At 48.3% G+C, this 17,685-nt stretch overlaps 1 protein-coding gene across 1 annotated transcript in view; it reads right to left on the bottom strand.

Annotated features, from left to right (window-relative positions):
• The window catches only part of pdhx (pyruvate dehydrogenase complex component X), a 494,696-nt gene that overhangs the window by 148,199 nt on the left and 328,812 nt on the right, over nt 1–17,685 (bottom strand). Inside the window, exon 7 of the mRNA XM_072518815.1 lies at nt 12,449–12,596. Within this exon, the coding sequence (XP_072374916.1) occupies nt 12,449–12,596 (148 nt within the window). The remainder of the gene's footprint in view (nt 1–12,448; nt 12,597–17,685) is intronic.

The raw sequence follows: 17,685 nt of genomic DNA, 5'->3' as shown, positions 1-17,685 counted from the left end.
TTATTGATCAGCAGAAAGATTAACTTGGCTCTGTGATACCTATCAGTGCTCATAAAAGGACATGAATCAAAGCAGCTTAGCTTGAATCTATGAGACACCAATGACTCCAGTATTAAATCCAATTAGAACACTTGAACTAGTTGAATCTTAGCAATTCTTTGAAATTGAGATTGTAGTTTAGTCTATAAGAAGAGGGGAGGTCAATGGCCAGGCACAATGGGCGGGATTCTCCGTTTACGAGACTGAGTACTGGCACTGGGACAGAATCTACAACAGCAAAATTGGCGCCGCTTCCGGAGCAATTCAACATTAATGGGCTAGCACCGGCGGCAAGTGGAACACGAGCCATTCCAATGAGAAATGGTGTCGGATTCTCCGAGGCCGGGTTTGACACTCGAGAGGCTGACAAGCTGCAGCCGCATATTAGCACTCCAGTCCTCCCACACTCATCCTAGCCAATAAGATGGCAGCACGGAGAACGGCACCCCGGTTTGTGGACGCAGAGCTCGAGACCTTGCTGGATGCTGTGGAGGAGAAGTGGGCTATCCTGTACCCCGGGGTGAGAAGGAAGCTGCCACCCGCCGCCATATACAGGGCCTGGCACAGGTGGCAAAGGCCTTATTCGCCATGGGCACCACCACCAAGATCAGCGATCAGTGCAGCAAAACAGCACAACCTTCTCAGGGCAGCTAGGGTGAGGAGGCAGCACTGTGCCCCTGGAACTAACCCCCGTCCCACACATCCGCAACCCGAACCCCCACCCGGGGAGCTACTGGATATCACCTGCTGGCGGTGTGCGCTCCTCACCCTGCACCACATGCTAGCACCCATACTGGCCCCCGGCTACCCACCCCTGTGCTGCATGCGCCTGACTACCTAACACTGTGCAGTGTCTTCCCGCCTCCTGGAGAAGCGGGCCCACAACGCCGGGAGAGGCAAAAGACTGGATTTGCCAGACATTGTGAAACGGTGAACAAATATGTACAGGTTTGTGCCCTAGCCCCTAACGCTACACTGTGTGCTCCACCTGTGCTAACTTAACTGGTGTCTATCTTTCTGGCATTATGGGCCATAACGCTACCTCTCGGTGGATCCCCAGGAGGTACATCAGGAGTGGAGGCGGCCTGCTGCGGGTTCCTGCTCTGTGACCTGTGCCCCTTTGCGGCAGTCTTCTGGAGCGAGCGGGCCTGGGCATCTCACTGTCTGGGCATCCTTTGGGCTTGGTCCACATTGAATTTGATATAATGTGCCGACAGGGCATCCGTGACGGCGCAGATGTACCTGTGCACCAAGGTCTGCGAGATCCCTGATCAATCTCCACTCGGTGCCTAGCAGGACTCCGTGGCATAAAGGTTTAGGGAGACCGTCACCTTGGCAGCCACCGGGAGCAGGTGTCCGCTCCCATACCCCCACGGTACCAGATGCGCCATGATCTGGCAGATATGCCGCATGGTCCCCCTGCTCAGACAGAATCTTCGACGGCATGCCCGGTCTGGCAGGTCCTCGAATGATAGGCACTGCCAGTACACAAGATGCCTGATGTGGTCCCTTGTTCCCACCTCCTCCTCAGCCTGTTGGCCGGCCGGCCCTCCATCCTCACCGGCTGGATCCTGTTTCTCTAGGCAGGCTCCGCTGTTTCACGGTCCCCCCACAGGGCTGCGGCAGCCAGGATGAAGGCCACCATTCCTGGTTGGATTCCGATATCCATTGCCTGCAGGACAAGGTCAGTCATATTAGCATGGTGCATGCCACCGTGCCCAAGCAGGTCCACCGGGTTACACGGTGGCCCCGGTCTGCAATGCAGACCCTGCCCTTGCGTGTCCTCCTTCCCCATCCCCACGCCTACCCTGCCGTTCCCCTTTGCACCCTGCCCTCCACACCCTGTTGGTGCACGGCACCGTGGAAGCCTCAGGTCCTGGCGCACGATCCTGCTGACAGGCTATCAGTGGCTGCGCTAACCTTGCCAGTAGTACGCTCCATAGCCCCGTCCGGCATCCTCCTGTAGGGGTTCCTGTGGACGTCATCCTTGGATGGGCCATGTACTGCCTTGCTGGCGGGAAGTGGTCGAATGGGGGTGGTGTGTGGGGGTGCTGGGGTGGAGTGCAGGGGGTTGTGGTACCCATAGGCTGGTGTCACTGCACAAACATGGGCCTCGGAGAGCGGTGAGTGGGGCGTGTAGCAAGATGGCTGCCTTGCAGGCCGCAGCAATGGCAGTCCGTGCCTGAACACCCTAGCCCCGGGAGAGTCACCCTGACCTAAGACCCATCCCCTGGCCCCCCCCTGGCCCCCCCCCGGGCATGGCAGACACTCCCCCATCCGCAGCCAGCCCTGCTGGCGGAAGCCAATGGTTGCACCTCTGCATGTCCTGCCTTCTCCCTCCTTATGCCAAGGCACCTGTTTCCCAATTTTTGAAACCAGAAGTGAAACTCGCCGTCAGTAATTCCTTCCGGCGGAAATCATAGATGGAGCATTGCGGAGCCCCGGAGAATACAAGGTCAGGTCTGCTAATAATATGTAGACCATGTTTACTATATGAGCGGAGTAGAACGCATTGACAACGCTGTTGAGGCACCCGAGCATGGCATTCTGTCGGACGCCTGGCTTCGGCTAAGATTTTCGCCTCCCACGCGTGTCTCCGCCCAATCACCTTTCCCGATTGCGGCGTCGGCTGACGGAGAATTTGGCTCAATGTTTATTATCCAGATATTTTGAATACAGATGGTTGCAGTCTGATGCTATGGTCCTTTCCAACCTGCATTTTACAACATTGTGTGGGAGGGGTGATGGAGCAGGTGAAATATAAAAACGGTCCTGTACAGCTACTGAAATCACAGCACAGGTATTCGGCGAATGACCAACAGCTACAGACCTGGATTTGGCAAGTAAGATGAGATCATATGACACAGGAGCCTGATTAATGCCTTGATTCCCGTACCAGCCTCCCCGAACAGGCGCCGGAATGTGGCGACTAGGGGCTTTTCACAGTAACTTCATTGAAGCCTACTTGTGACAATAAGCGATTTTCATTTCATTCATTTTCGTTTTCATTAGGAATTTAAAAAATGTTTAATAGCATCTACATGGGAAAATATTTAGTTTTTTCCCTTTCCTTGGGAGGACCAGGGGAGAAAGGAGACAAGTAGTGAAAAAGTTTAAACTTGCTTATTCGATATGCCGGAAGCTCCAATGTTCTGTGACAGCTGTGACCCTAAGCAGTTTCAGACAGGAAAGTCTCAGTGGGACAAGTCACTTTGGGCTTCGTCCCATATTCGTGGTGATGAGATAAGGGAGGGAACATTACTCAGATTGATTTAGCTCTGACTTCTGGTGGCGCCGATGTGCTGAGCGGACGCACATCAGGTGGCTCTCCTCCCAATAGGACCCAACATAATAATAATAATAATCTCTTATTGTCACAAGTAGGCTTCAATGAAGTTACTGTTCGGGGAGGCCGGTACGTGAATTGAACCTGCGCTGCTGGCCTTGTTGTGCATTACAAGCCAGCTATTTAGCCCACTGTGCTAAACCAGCCCCGAGTTAATTTATCGGAGATTTTGGCATAAAAAGCATAAAACCCACCCAAATACAAAGGAGAAAAGGGAAGACGATGCCCGCCAACAGTAGATCGAGGGGACGGTGAGAAATTAGAAGTAGCAGCGAAGGAACAGTGGGCGAATGGTCAAGCGGCTCCACGAGGCGAGGCGGAGACCCAGGCGAACCAGGAGGGGGAGCTCCATGTGGTGATGAAGGAGGTGATGTCGGAAGCGATAACCACCATGCAGTGTGCAATAGAAGGCCTGGGATGGAAGGTGGAGGCCCAGGAGAGAACGATCCTGGACCTGGAGAAAGCATCTACGGACCAGAGTGACAGGATTGTGGCTCTGGAAACTGAGGTGAAGAGGTTGGTGGCGACACAGGGGAGCCTAAAAGGGAAGGAAGGTGGAGGACCAGTAAAATAGGTCCAGATGGCAAAATGTCCAAATCGTGGATCTGCCAGTGGGGATTGAAGGAAGGGAACCAACGGGCTACATCGACCAAATGCTCAACAAGCTAGTGGGGAGGGATGACTTTCCAAACCCCCCAGAAATGTACAGGGCACACAGGTCGCTTCGGCCTAGACCCAAAACCGGGGAGCAGCCAAGGGCTATAATTGCGAAGCTGCACCGGTTCCAGGACCGGGAAAAGATCCTGAGGTGGGCCCGTCAAACAAAATCATGCTCGTGGAAAGGGCATAGAATCATGGTGTACCAGGACATTGGCAAGAAAAGAGGGCCGAATTTAATAGAGCGCTCTACAAAAAAGGGGTGCGATTCGGCATGGAGATTCCTGCACCCAGGAGAAAAGGAATTCTCATACTTTTCATAAGTGCATAAGGTATACACCCGTATCGACTTCTTTGCAATGGGGAAATCGGTGCTTCCAGGAATCATGGGAGCGGAATACTCCGCGATCGTTAACTCCGATCACGCTCCACATTACATGGACGTGAGGTCGGAGACGTGCTATGCCCAGCGCCCCACATGGAGGCTGGACAAGGGTCTCCTGGCCAACTAGGCCTTCTGCCAAAAAACATCACGGGCCATAGGCAATTACGTTAGTAACAACCAAAACGGGGAGGTCTCACCTTCCACGTTTTCGAAGGCACTGAAGGCGGTGATTAGAGGAGGGATCATAAGCCTACAAGGTAAGTAGAGATAGGGAAGAGAGGGCGGTCAGGCAGCAGCTAGTGGACTCCATTCTGGAAGGCGACAGAAAGTACTCCGAGGCCCCGACCGTAGAGCTTCTGGTGGAGGGGAAAAAGCTGCAAATGGACTTCAACCTGCTATCCAGCAGGAAAGCAGTGCACCAACTCTACCAGACACGGGGGACCTTCTACGAACACGGAGACAAGGCTGGCCGCCTACTTGTTCACCAGTTGAGAAAGCAGGCAGCCACGAGGGAAATAGCCCAGGTAAAGAACAGCAGAAGCAGACTGGTAACAGAACCAAAGGAGGTCAATCAGGCATTTGAGACCTTTTACCAAGGACTGTACACCTCCGAGCTCCCCAACTGGGACAAGGGGATGAAACAGTTCCTCGACGGACTGGAACTACCAGTTGTGGGGGAGGACAGACGGGGAAGCTGGAAGCACCCATAGATCTGGGCGAAATCATTGAGAGCATTAGCTCCATGCAGGCGGGGAAGGCACCGGGACCTGACGGGTTCCCAGCGGACTTCTTTAAAACATTTGCTCCAGCCCTGGCCCAAACTTAAGGGGCATGTTTGTGGACTCGCTGACAAGGGGCACTTTGCTGACCACGCTAACGCAGGCCGCAATCTCACTTATACCCAAAAAGGATAAAGACCCGACAAAATGCGGATCATGTAGACCCATTTCGCTGCTGAATGTTGATGCGAAAATACTCGCATAAGGCTGGAAGGCTGCATACCAGGGGTGGTTGCAAAGGATATATGGGCTTTGTCAAGCGTAGGCAACTCACTGCGAACATCAGGCGGTTACTGAATGTAATGGTGACCCCGCCCAGGGAGAGAGCACCAGAGGTGATCGTCTCCCTGGATGCAGAAAAGGCCTTCGACAGAGTCGAATGGAAGTACCTCGAGGTAATGGAACGGTTTGGGCCAGGAGCGGGATTCACTGTCTGGGTGAGACTCCTATACAACGCTCCCAAAATGAGTGTCCGAACCAACACCACCAGCTCTGAATACTTCCAGCTACAAAGAGGCACAAGGCAAGGCTGCCCGTTGTCCTCATTCTTGTTCGCAGTCGCGATCAAAACACAGGCGATAGCCCTGCGGGACGCGAAAAGCTGGGAGGGCATCCAGAGAGGAGATAGAGGGCTGCGGATGACCTGCTCCTATATGTCTTGAAGCCGCAGGAGGGACCGAAGGCAATCATGCAGAACCTGAAAGAATTTGGAACCTTCTCGGGCTACAAACCTAACCTGGGCAAAAGTGAGGCATTCCCAGTGAACCCAACTGGGTAGGGGCAGAGATGGAGGGCTCCTGTTTAAAACGGCCCAGAACAGATTCCGTTACCTGGGGATCCAAATAGCCAGGGACTGGACACAGATCCACAAGTGGAACCTGACCAGCCTGGTGGAGGAAGTAAAAAAAGACCTACAGAGATGGGGCTCACTCCCACTCTACCTGCCGGGGAGACTGCAGACGATCAAGTTGAACGTACTGTCAAGGTTCCTCTTCCTGTTCAGATCCATACCGATCTTCATCCCCAAGGCCTTTTTTCAAAATGTAGACAGTTTAATCATGGCATTTGTGTGGAGGGGTAAGAACCCGAGAATTCCCAAACCGACGCTGCAAAGAAGGAAAATCAAAGGTCGCTTGGCATTACCGAACCTACAGTACTATAAGCCCAGTGGTAGCGCTACGCTGAGAACGTGGGCCCAGCTGAGACAGCACTTCGGGCTAACTAAGATGTCCCCCATGGCCCCCATCTGTGGCAATCACAAATTCCCCCCAGCCATGCTAGACACCACCTTCAAGAGATGGAGACAGGACGGGCGCACACTGACGGTCAGGGACTTTTACGTAGGACACAGACTGACGACAATGGAAGAACTGACGGAGAAGTGTGAGCTGCCGACAGGACAGGAAATGAGACACCTGCAAATAAAGCACCTCCTCCACAAAGAGACAGTCGGGTACTCCGAGGCCCCATAAGCCACAGTATTAGAGGACCTGAGAGGCACAAGCAGCAAAGAAGGGGGACTATGTGGGAAAATGTATGGACAGTTACTGGACAGAGCTCAAACACCACTGGATGAGACCAGATGGAAATGGGAGGACAAACGGGGGGCAGAAGTGGGGTGGGGACTCTGGAACGAAGCACCGAGCAGGGCTAACTCCACTTCCTCCTGCGCAAGGCTCAGTCTCATACTCTTCAAGGTGGCGCACAGAGCGCACCTGACCAGAACCCGAATGAGCAGGTTCTTCCCAGAGGTGGAGGACAAATGTGAACGGTGCCAAAAAGGCCCGGCCAACCACACCCACATGTTTTGGGCTTGCCCCAAACTCGTTGGGTTCTGGAAGCAATGTCCAAGGTTGTGGGGGTGAGGGTGAAGCCATGCCCAATGGTGGCAATCTTCAGGGTATCAGAGCAGCCTGAGCTATACATGGGGAAGAGAGCCGACGCCCTTGATTTCGCTTCTCTAATCGCACGCCGAAAAATCCTGCTCGGCTGGCGATCAGCAGCACCACTCACTGCTGCCGACTGGCTCGCTGACCTCTCGGAATTTCTCCACCTGGAGAAGATCAAGTATGCCATCCGAGGGTCGGAGGAAGGCTTCCTAGATACATGGGGGCAGTTCGTCGGCCAGTTCCAAAACCTATTTGAGGCCAGCAACAATGAGTAAGTAGGGAAAGCGGGAGAGATAGGAAGAAAAAGAGGAAGGACAAGGGGAAAATAAGGACGGGGGGGGGGGAAACCAAAGAAACGCGCTACCTGGAGGGCTGGGGGGGGCGGAGGAAGAGGAAAGGCTGGGAAGTCACAAAAAGGGAACAACGTGGGTGGGAGGGTGGGAGACGCGCCCCCCCACCCCATCACAGGGCAAACACAGCCGAAGTTGACGGGGGAAGAAAAGGGGGGGGGGGGGTGGGGGGGACAGAAAGTGGGAGAACACAAGGTGGGGGAGGGGGGTGGGAGGGTCTACAAGCTGAGCCAGAGGGCGGCAAAATGTACATAGAGTAAATTAAGGGAATGACAGGATAATCCTTTCTGTATAATACAATAAAATAACGTGGCAAACAATGTATATAACTGTGTATAAATTTGCAAAATGCCAATAAAAAGATTTCAAATGCTGCAGTTGCAAAAATAGCCAAATAAAAACATGTCGCTGTGGATCTGGAGTCACATGTAGGCAAAAGAAAAAAAATTGATTGAGTTCTCAAAATTTGCAATGCTTTAACTTCAGTGAAATATTAGACAGGCGCTATTATAAACCATAACCTTCTGTAAAACCAACCTCGTGAGTTTATGACACAGCTACTGTTTTTTGTTACAATATACACTGTTCACAATCATTATTTTGCTTTTAGGTTTGGCAAGATTATAATAATTACTTTGATAATGATTAAAGGAGTCAGATTTAAATAGAAATAAAGGATCCCTTTTTATCTGATGAAATAACACTCTTGCTTCTGGCTTGGGCCCAGATTCAGAACTGCAGGACAAGGTCTCCTCAGGTTTAAAGCTGAGAAATTTGGTGTACAAATAAAGTCACTAAACATATATCACAGAATTTTACCCTCTCCATTACAACATGTGTGTAGTTACTGTCAAACTTGCCGGAATCTGCAAGTTATTTCAGCTGGAAGAAGTTTTATTTGTGAATGTGGGGAAGGGAAAGCACATCTTAATTCTCCAGAGAAATACGTACATTGGTGTCTCACAAATTGAAGTAACTTGAGTCAAATAAGCAGGGGAGAAAAAGGCTGAAACATTACGTATGTTTGTTAGATTTTGCATTCTCACTTCTAGTTTGTGGTGAAATTAGAGCTCAGTTGGACAGCTGGTATGTGATGCAGAGTGAGGCCAACAGCATGGGTTCAATCCCCGTACCGGCTGAGGTTATCCATGAACCTTGCCTGAGTTAACTCACCACCAATCAATTCTCCCTCTCAAAGGTAAAGCAGCCTAAGGTCATCTGGGACTGCCTCATCTGATTCACTTTTATTGTTACTTTTTGCATGGAGCCTTTTGCCTGCAAAACTAATAGGAGCTGCCAGTTGAAAAGGAAAGGGAATCTGTAGTATACACTTGTGCAGTCTAAACAACAGCACAGTAGAAACTGATTGCTTTGACCTGAAGAAGACATTCAACACTCGGATGGTGAGCTATGGACTTGACTGAATTGATGAATGGGATTCAATGAAAACATTGCTCCCAACTAAGGGTCCAAGCTAATGAACATGGGCATGGCTTTGACTGCACAACATTTCTGGTGAGAGCCATGATAGTCGTTCTGTAACAGCTGAATGAAAAAATTCATTTTCTGTTGATGGTTCCAGGCTATCACTTAATAAACTTGAAATATTTTGTCACAGCCAATTTATCTTGCACAGAGTTGCTACATCTCCTCGTAAATCACCTGAACTTTGGGTTATTGGATGCAGATTGGTATCTAATTCCTTTGATGTGGTAGATTAGTCTGGTAGTCAGTCACTACCAGTTATTCATTAGCATTGCATAATAAAATGAGCAGTACACTGTTTTACGACAGGAATATGATATAATTGAAGACCCAGGCAACTGTTTTAAATGGAATTATTGCTTAAAGATGTTGTCAAAATGGTAAGAGAGTTCTCATTCTATGTGGTATAATGAGGATAGAGGGATGGTGTTCAAGACTAGTGAGGTTATGCTGCAATTGTATAGGGTGTTGGTGAGGCCGCATCTGGAGTATTGTGTTCAGTTTTGGTCTCCTTACCTGAGAAAGGACATATTGGCACTGGAGGGAGTGCAGAGGAGATTCACTAGGTTGATCCCAGAGTTGAGGGGATTAGATTATGACGAGAGGTTGAGTAGACTGGGACTGTACTCATTGGAGTTTAGAAGGATGCGGGGGGGATCTTATTGAGATATATAAAATTATGAAGGGAATAGATAGGATAGATGTGGGCAGGTTGTTTCCACTGGTCGGGGAAAGCAGAACTAGGGGGCATAGCCTCAAAATAAGGGGAGGTAGATTTGGGACGGAGTGTAGGAGGAACTTCTTCACCCAAAGGGTTGTGAATCTCTGGAATTCTTTGCCCAGTGTAGCAGTTGAGGCTCCTTCTTTAAACGTTTTTAAGAAATAGATGCCTTTCTAAAGAATAAAGGGATTCGGGGATATGGTGTACGGGCCGGAGAGTGGAGCTGAGTCCACAAAGATCAGCCATGATCTCATTAAATGGCGGAGCAGGCTCGAGGGGCCAGATGGCCTACTCCTGTTCCTAGTTCTTATGTTCTTATGATAACTGAGAGCACAGTGATACAAATATGGACAACTTCTAAACATACATTATTTGGTTTGAACACTATTCCTGGTCACCTGCTTTCTACACTTTTGTACAATATGTGTTGTGTGGCTAAAAATAGGCATTTACAACATTTTAGTTTGGGGTTGAAATGTATTTTTATTTCATTCATTTATGGGATGTGGGCAGCGCTGGCTAGGCCAGCATTTATTGCCCATCCCTAGTTACCTAAGAAGGTGGTAGTGAGCTGCCTTCTTGAACCGCTGCAGTCCTTCAGATGTAGGTACACCCACTGTGCTGTTAGGGAGGCTGTTCCAGGATCTTGTCCCAGCGACAGCGATGGAATGGAGATATATTTCCAAGTCAGGGTGGTGAGTGACTTGTTGGGGAACCTCCAGGTGGTGGGGTTCCCTGGTATCTAAAGCTCTTCTCCTTCTCGATAGCAGTGGCCGTGGGTTTGGAAGGTGCTGTCTAAGGAACCATGGTGAGTTACTGCAGTGCATCTTGTAGATAATACCACTGCTGGTACTGTTCGTCGGTGGTGGATGGTTTGAATGTTTGTGGAAGGGGGAGCAATCAAGCGGCTGATTTGTCCTGGATGGTATTGAGCTTCTTGTGTCATTGGAGCTGCACTCATCCAGGCAAGTGGGGAGCATTCCATTACACTCCTGACTTGTGCCTTGTAGATGGTTGACAGGCTTTGTGGAGTCAGGAGGTGAGTTACTTGCTGTAGGGTTCCTAGCCTTTGACCTGCACTGGTAGCCACAGTATTAATGTGACTAGTCCAGTTCAGTTTCTGATCAATGGTCACCCCCAGGATGTTGATTGTGGGGGATTCGCTATGGTAATGCCTTTGAATGTCAAGTAGTGATGGTTAGATCCTTTCTTGTAGGAGATGGTCATTGCCTGACAGATGTGTGGCGCGAATGTAACTTGCCACTTGTCAGTCCAAACCTGGATATTGTCCAGGTCTTGCTGCATTTGGACATGGACTGCTTCATTATCTGAGGAATTGTGAATGGTGCAGAACATTGTGCAGACATCCGCAAACATCCCCACTTCTGACCTTATGATGGAAGGAAGGTCATTCATGAAGCAGCTGAAGATGGTTGGGCCTAGAACACTACCCGGTGGAACTCCTGCAATGATGTCCTGGAGTTGAGATGATTGACCTCCAACCACCACAACCATCTTCGTTTGTGACAGGTATGACTCCAACCAGTGGAGTTTTCCCCCTGGTTCCCATTAACTCCAGTTTTAAATTCCACCATCTGCAGTCGGATTCTAACCCGGGTCCTCAGATCATTATCCTGGGTCTCTGGATTACTCGTCCAGTGACAATACCGCTATGCCACTGCCTCTTCCGCATAAATGATACAGCAACTTTAAGCAGGGGCAAATTCCCAATATGAATGCACAAATGGCACTGCCAGAGTTCTGTGGCTCTTTTAGGTTAGCAAAGATGGCATTTTGCCATCTGCTTCACCATTGGTGTGTATTGAATGGTGTGACGTTGCTGCATTTTGGAGTAGATATCAACTAAATCTGCTGCAGAAATGCAGAGCTAGTAATTACCAGCCGAAGTACCATTGCAACAGTGCAAGATTTTAATTTTTAAATGATTTTTTTCTTTCTTTCTGTCAATCCAATGTTTTGTTCCCTCTTCTTGCACCTCTCTGTACTCTCTGATGTGGCATTGAATTAACCCACTCTGATTTACCCTCTTTCTAAGTCCTTCAATTGTTATTTCCCAATCATTAAATCTCAGTGACCAAAAAGAGTGGCCCTGCTAGTTGCCCAATCAGGTCCCAGACAACCTGTCTCTGTCAGCAGGGGGGGGGGTGAGGGCGAGTGGGTGAGGGGGAGAGGGTGAAGAGAGAGGGTGAGGGCTTGAGGGGGAAGGAGGGAGGGGGAGGGAGAGGGGGAAGGGAGAAAGGGTGAGGGAAAGAGGGGAAGGGTGAGAGGGGAAGGGTGAGAGGGGAAGGGTGAGAGGGGAAGGGTGAGAGGGGAAGGGTGAGAGGGGAAGGGTGAGAGGGGAAGGGTGAGAGGGGAAGGGAGAGAGGGGAAGGGAGAGAGAGAGGGGGAGGGAGAGGCAAAGTAAGAAAATAGTCTGTCTCCTTATGATGAATGGTGTTGCTTACAAGGCAATGCTCAAACTGCACAGACTATATATATATATATATATCACAGTATGGCTATGATGATAAAGCTGAGAAAATGTCCAACATTATTTGACTAGTAGAATCGCCAGTGTCACCAATTAGAAAATGCTGGAGGTGCACAGTACTCTACTTTTGAAAGAGGAAGACTAATTCGCAGTGCTGATGGTGAGTCCTGTGCACACATTTACTGATCTGAAGGTTTGCTTTACATTTAAATCATTAGGTTTAGAAGACGGATGTTGCTGTGGAGTGACATGTAAAACATGAATCAGGCCTTTCTGACAATAATATTAAATTAATAGCAAACTCACCTTTGGCTAGTTGCTTCCTCATCTTTAAGACTTCTTCAATGTTACAGTCAATACTGGCATATGAATGAGGGATGGTGTTTTTGGACTCTGTTAGTCTCCGTGCAATGACTTGCCGAATGTTACTAGCTGGGATTTCTGTAAATGTGCCCTGAAAGCAATAGGAAACAATGTAAATTGCCAACTGAAATAAATAACTTGAATTTATTCAACACATCTCATATCAACAGGATGTTCTAAAATGCCTCAACAGCCAGTAAATTACTTGGAGAGCAGTCACTGTTATTACGATCCCGGACCAGACCCCAGCAGTTGCTAGGATAGCGGAAATAACCCCCAATATTTTAATTTATTTGTAAGACTGTGAGGAAAGGGTACTTTGTTTCAGGAATGATTCCACGCACAAATAGGGATATGGTGCATTAAAACAAATGTTATGACTAACACAGGATTTAAATAACTTTTACATCATGCAGGAAAATATTTTACAATTACCCATTAAACAATGCTTCACAATGACAATGAAACGCTAAATCCCAACTGCTCTCTTTTATCTCCACTCAAACAAAACCCATCTCAGGTTAAAACCCACTTTTAAATACAGTTAGCCAACCCAGGAATACTGGTTGTAAAGAGATGTCTTGGATAACCCGCTTTGAGAGAGAGAGAGATCCTGCAGGAACCAGCTTGCAGATTTGTGCCTGCGTCAAACTATTGTTTAACATGTCTTCCTTTTGAGAAACTGCTGTTCTGTTCACAGTCAAAATCTTTTTAACTAAACTGTTTTCAGACAAACTTCAAGTCTGTTCACAGTCTTTAACATAACTGAAACTCAACACCTGACTGCTTCAGCCCTTGGCTCCTCCATTAACTACATCATCTTGCTGAAACTAGACACAAGGGGCTGGATTCTCCGGTCACTGACGGCAAAATCGCGTTCGGCAATCAGGAGGCGAATCAAAGTTCCCGACCAAATCGGGGGAGACGCTGCTTTCGCGATGCTCTGGTTCCTCCAAAGCGGCGTACTTGGTAGAGTACGCCCTGCCAGGACATTGACTGAGGCACGCCCCCCCCCCGATGCTCCGACGGTGTGGGTATCTCACGGTCTCATCCGTCGGGAACTTGGCATGGCGGCTGCGGACTTAGTCCAGCACCGCCACAGTCGGGGGAGGGCTGATCCGCGGGCAGGGGGGCTGGGGGCACTGCGGGGGTGTGGTCCGGGGCATGCAAAGTGGGGGGACTATTTTGCGGGCCGGGTCCGCGAGCGTCCGCCGTCATGTTGCATAGCGCGGCTGCTGCAGGCCGCTGCCGTGCGCAAGCGCGGCCATGGACCCAGTAATTCTCCGGGCCATATCGGCAGCTAGAGCCGGGTATTCTATGCTGCCTTCCTGCTAGCCTCCAGCAAAACGGGGAATTGATGGCTGTTTTATGTCATTTTCTCTGGTGCAAAACGTCTCCGTTCCCACACCGGCGTGGGGCCATAGCCATAGAATCGGAGAATCCAGCCTAATGTCTCTAATTATCTAGTCCCCAGGAAACCTTCTACATACAAATAAAATTACATTAGCACAACTTCAGGAAAACAATATACATGGTTCGAATGAATGATGATTTCATTTTTACAATGCTTTGATTGCACGTGTAGCCAAGTGTCTGTTGGTTTTGTAAACCAGGATTTAAAATCAACGACCACAGCAGTGATACACAAACTAACCCAGCTCTTTACTGCACCAAATACATATAATAGAATATGTATCTGAAATTCCTCCATTCATCACACTGTTGACAAGGTGGTGACTCTGAAATGGCCAAGCAAACCATCCAATCATATTCAAGAAGGTGGCTCATCCTTCTCATGGACAATTAGCAATGGACAATAAATGGTGACGTCTCCAGTGCTGCCTAAATCCCATGAAGAAACCTAAAAAAATAGTTGCCGAATTGGGCATAGCAAGCTCCTACCAGCAGCATTGAGACAAACAATCAAATGTTCAGTTTTGGTGGTGTTTACTGAGGATGAAAGTTGACCAAGGTAACCACAGAATTCCATTCTTCTAAATATGCCCATGAGACCTCTCTGTTATATCACCTAAACAAGTAGGTGCCAATTTTCATCCAAATGTGCCGCAGCTGATCATACTGCTAGATTATGATTCACATCATGGAAGCTGGCTTCAGGCCATGGCCTTCTGGTACTCAAACTTAGGTCAGCAGTGTGAAAATTACACTGGGTCACAGAAGATTTCCATAGCGTATACATCCCAACACTCTGGGCTATGGACTGATGGCAGGTTCTGAAGATACCGATGTTCAGAACCATGTCAATCACATCTACTGGGATGTAACTGAATGTGGTTAAGTCAACCAAACATAAGATGCGGTTACCTGACTTCATCTTTGACAAATCCTTTGAAAATTTAAAACCGGATTTTAACAACGGAAAACCTGGGGTCAAATCGTTCAGAGTTGAATCCTCAAATCTCCTTTGTTCAGCCCTGACAATAATTCCCCTCTAGTTAAACCATACAATCTCATCTGCCCAAGATAATAAGAATATAAATTATGTTCCAGTTCCCTAGACTCAGACTGGTTGAATCAGCGATTGCAAATGGATCGTTCAAGTATATCCTTCCCAACTAATGTGGATGTATAGAGAAATATCAAAAAATCCAAATAAACAAAACCTCAAATGATACCAAAAATGATTTGTTTAATCAAACTACATGAGAAAGCAAACTTCAAACATAACTCCACATTAGTCTAAATGCAGATCTTTAGTGTTGTTTTTTCCAGATAAACTCAATGGGTTATTGAAGATTCTTAATAAAACATTGCAACTTGCCGTATGTGCATTTTGGTATATATTTTTACATGCCGTTTCGCAAAATATTTTTGGTATTTTGTTTTAAAAGCACAGGACCTCAATCAGAAGGTAAAAACTAAACAAGACATACGTTTGGTAAATGCAAGGGCGTTAAATATTAGTTTGTACTTTCTACACTGTTTGTACATTGAGCAGTTAATGCCAATTACCAGGCAATCTGCCATCCTTATCCAGCCTGGCCCACACATGGTTCCTGTCCGTACTATTTTTAGTGCCCTCTTAATTGGCTTAGAAAGTCATTCAGTTATATAAACGAGGGATTGGCAATAAATGAAGTTTTGCCAGTGATGCCCATTTAGAGGACAAAGAAAACTGGCCAGGTACAAATTGCCATCATCAGAGGCCTGAGAACTCTGAGCAAGTATCAATGCTACTGGAAAGTATACACCAATGCTGGGCAGGTTTTACACTGGGCAAATGGTTTCTAACTAAAATAAATTGGGGTGAATTTTGTGTTCATCAAGGTTAGAGATGTTGTTGAAAAAGCAAAATTCTGTAGATGCTGAAAATATCTGTGAAGAGATAAACAGAGTTGACATTTGAAGTTGATAACCTTTCATCAGAACTCGGAAAAGTTAAAGATGCTTTAAGTACAGAATAAAAGGGAAGATTTGTGATAGGGCGATGTCAGGGCATATTATATGACAAAAGAGCTCATGGTGAAAATAGATGGAATAGTAATGAAACAAGTGAAGGAACAAAAGATGTGTTTGCAGGAGGTGCGAATGGTAGAATCGTGAACAGTTGCCAAATTAAAGCAGATAAAAAGATGGGGAACAATGGGGAAGAGAATAAAATCAAAACTTAAAGATAGAGAAATAAAATAGGGGTTGAGATTCTGACCCAAAACGTTTTTGAAAATATTTTTATTCAAGGCATTTTCACAGATACAAAAAGAATCAGAAGAACAACAGAAAAATTCAGTGAACAACCACTCCCACGTGTTCCCCTGACGCCAACCCCTCCTCACTTCCCGTCTTCCCCATTTTAATCCCCTTACCCCCCCCAACCCCACCCACCTTGCTGACCCCTCAAACCTCCTTAAAGAAATCAAAAAACGGCTTCCCCCTCAGGGTGGACCCCTCTGCCGACCCCCAGAGCGAACTTGACCTTCTCCAGCCTCAGGAATTCTGCCAGGACGCTCACCCACACTCGCGCCTTCGGCGGCTCCAAAACCCGCCACCGAAGCAAAATCCATCTCCAGGCGATCAGAGACAAAGGCCAAAACATCGGCCTCTCTCACCCCTGGATACCAGAGTCTTCCAACACCCCAAATATCGCTACCTCTGGACTCTGAACCACCTGCACACCCAGCACCTTGCACATCACATCCGCGAATCCCTGTTGGAATCCCCTCAGTCTTGGATATGCCCAGAACATGTGGATCTGATTCGTGGGGCCCCCTCCACGCACCGCCTGCAATTGTCCATTAAAAGGCCATCCCGGGAGAATGGGTTCCAGGTAGAAACTGGCAATAAGTGGCAGATTCAGTGGCGCCTGCTTTCCTTATCTGGGAAGGCCTACTTGCCTCGGACACTAACGGCCATGGCCGAACAGGATCCACCCAGCCATCAAGGTGTCCACCTCCAATTGGTTCAGATCGATCAGAGTGATTGAGACCTGATTGATCCATTGTACCTTCACTTGGGACCGCCCAACAACTCGTGAAAATCCCAAGGGACAAAAGGTGCTGCCCAGCCCATCGCTCGCTCTCTCGACTGCAGCTTCGACAGTCAACAACAACGGTGAACCCTTCACCAGCCAAGAGGAAGATCATCCACGCTATCCACAGAGGGACCAGAGCAGAGGACACACACGACCAGCAACAGACATCCAGCACTGCCAGACTACAAGCTTATAGATAAGGCCATATCTGCAAGTTAAGTTAAGGTCTTTCTAGTGTATTAGTTTAAGAGTTCAACTTGTTTGAGTGTGTGATTGACTAATATTAACTTTGTGTGTTTGTAATGAACGATTATTGTATTAAGCATTTTGTGTGGTAATTTGTCCATCATATACGAGTTAAATACACACTGTGGTTTAGAAGGTACAACAATCCCCTACCAGGGCTCCCTCCCACTCCATCAACTCCTTATAGACATCCAACATCTTCCCCTCCCGTATTTCGTCCTTCGCCAACACCTTGTCCTGCAATCCCAGGGGCAGCAACAGGAAATGATGGCACCACTTGCCTTACAAAGTCCCGAACCTGCAGGTACCTAAAGCCATTCCCCCTGGACAGTTCATACACTTCCTCCAGGTCCTCCAGCCCCACCAGCGCTAACCTATGGTTATTACAGATAAGCGCCCACACCGAGGCACCCTCCAGCCCCAGTTGCTGCCTCCACACCCTTTG

This window comes from Scyliorhinus torazame, chromosome 10 (assembly GCF_047496885.1).
Source record: "Scyliorhinus torazame isolate Kashiwa2021f chromosome 10, sScyTor2.1, whole genome shotgun sequence".
Classification (NCBI taxonomy): Eukaryota; Metazoa; Chordata; class Chondrichthyes; order Carcharhiniformes; family Scyliorhinidae; genus Scyliorhinus; species Scyliorhinus torazame.
This window is presented reverse-complemented; position numbering and strand designations above follow the sequence as displayed.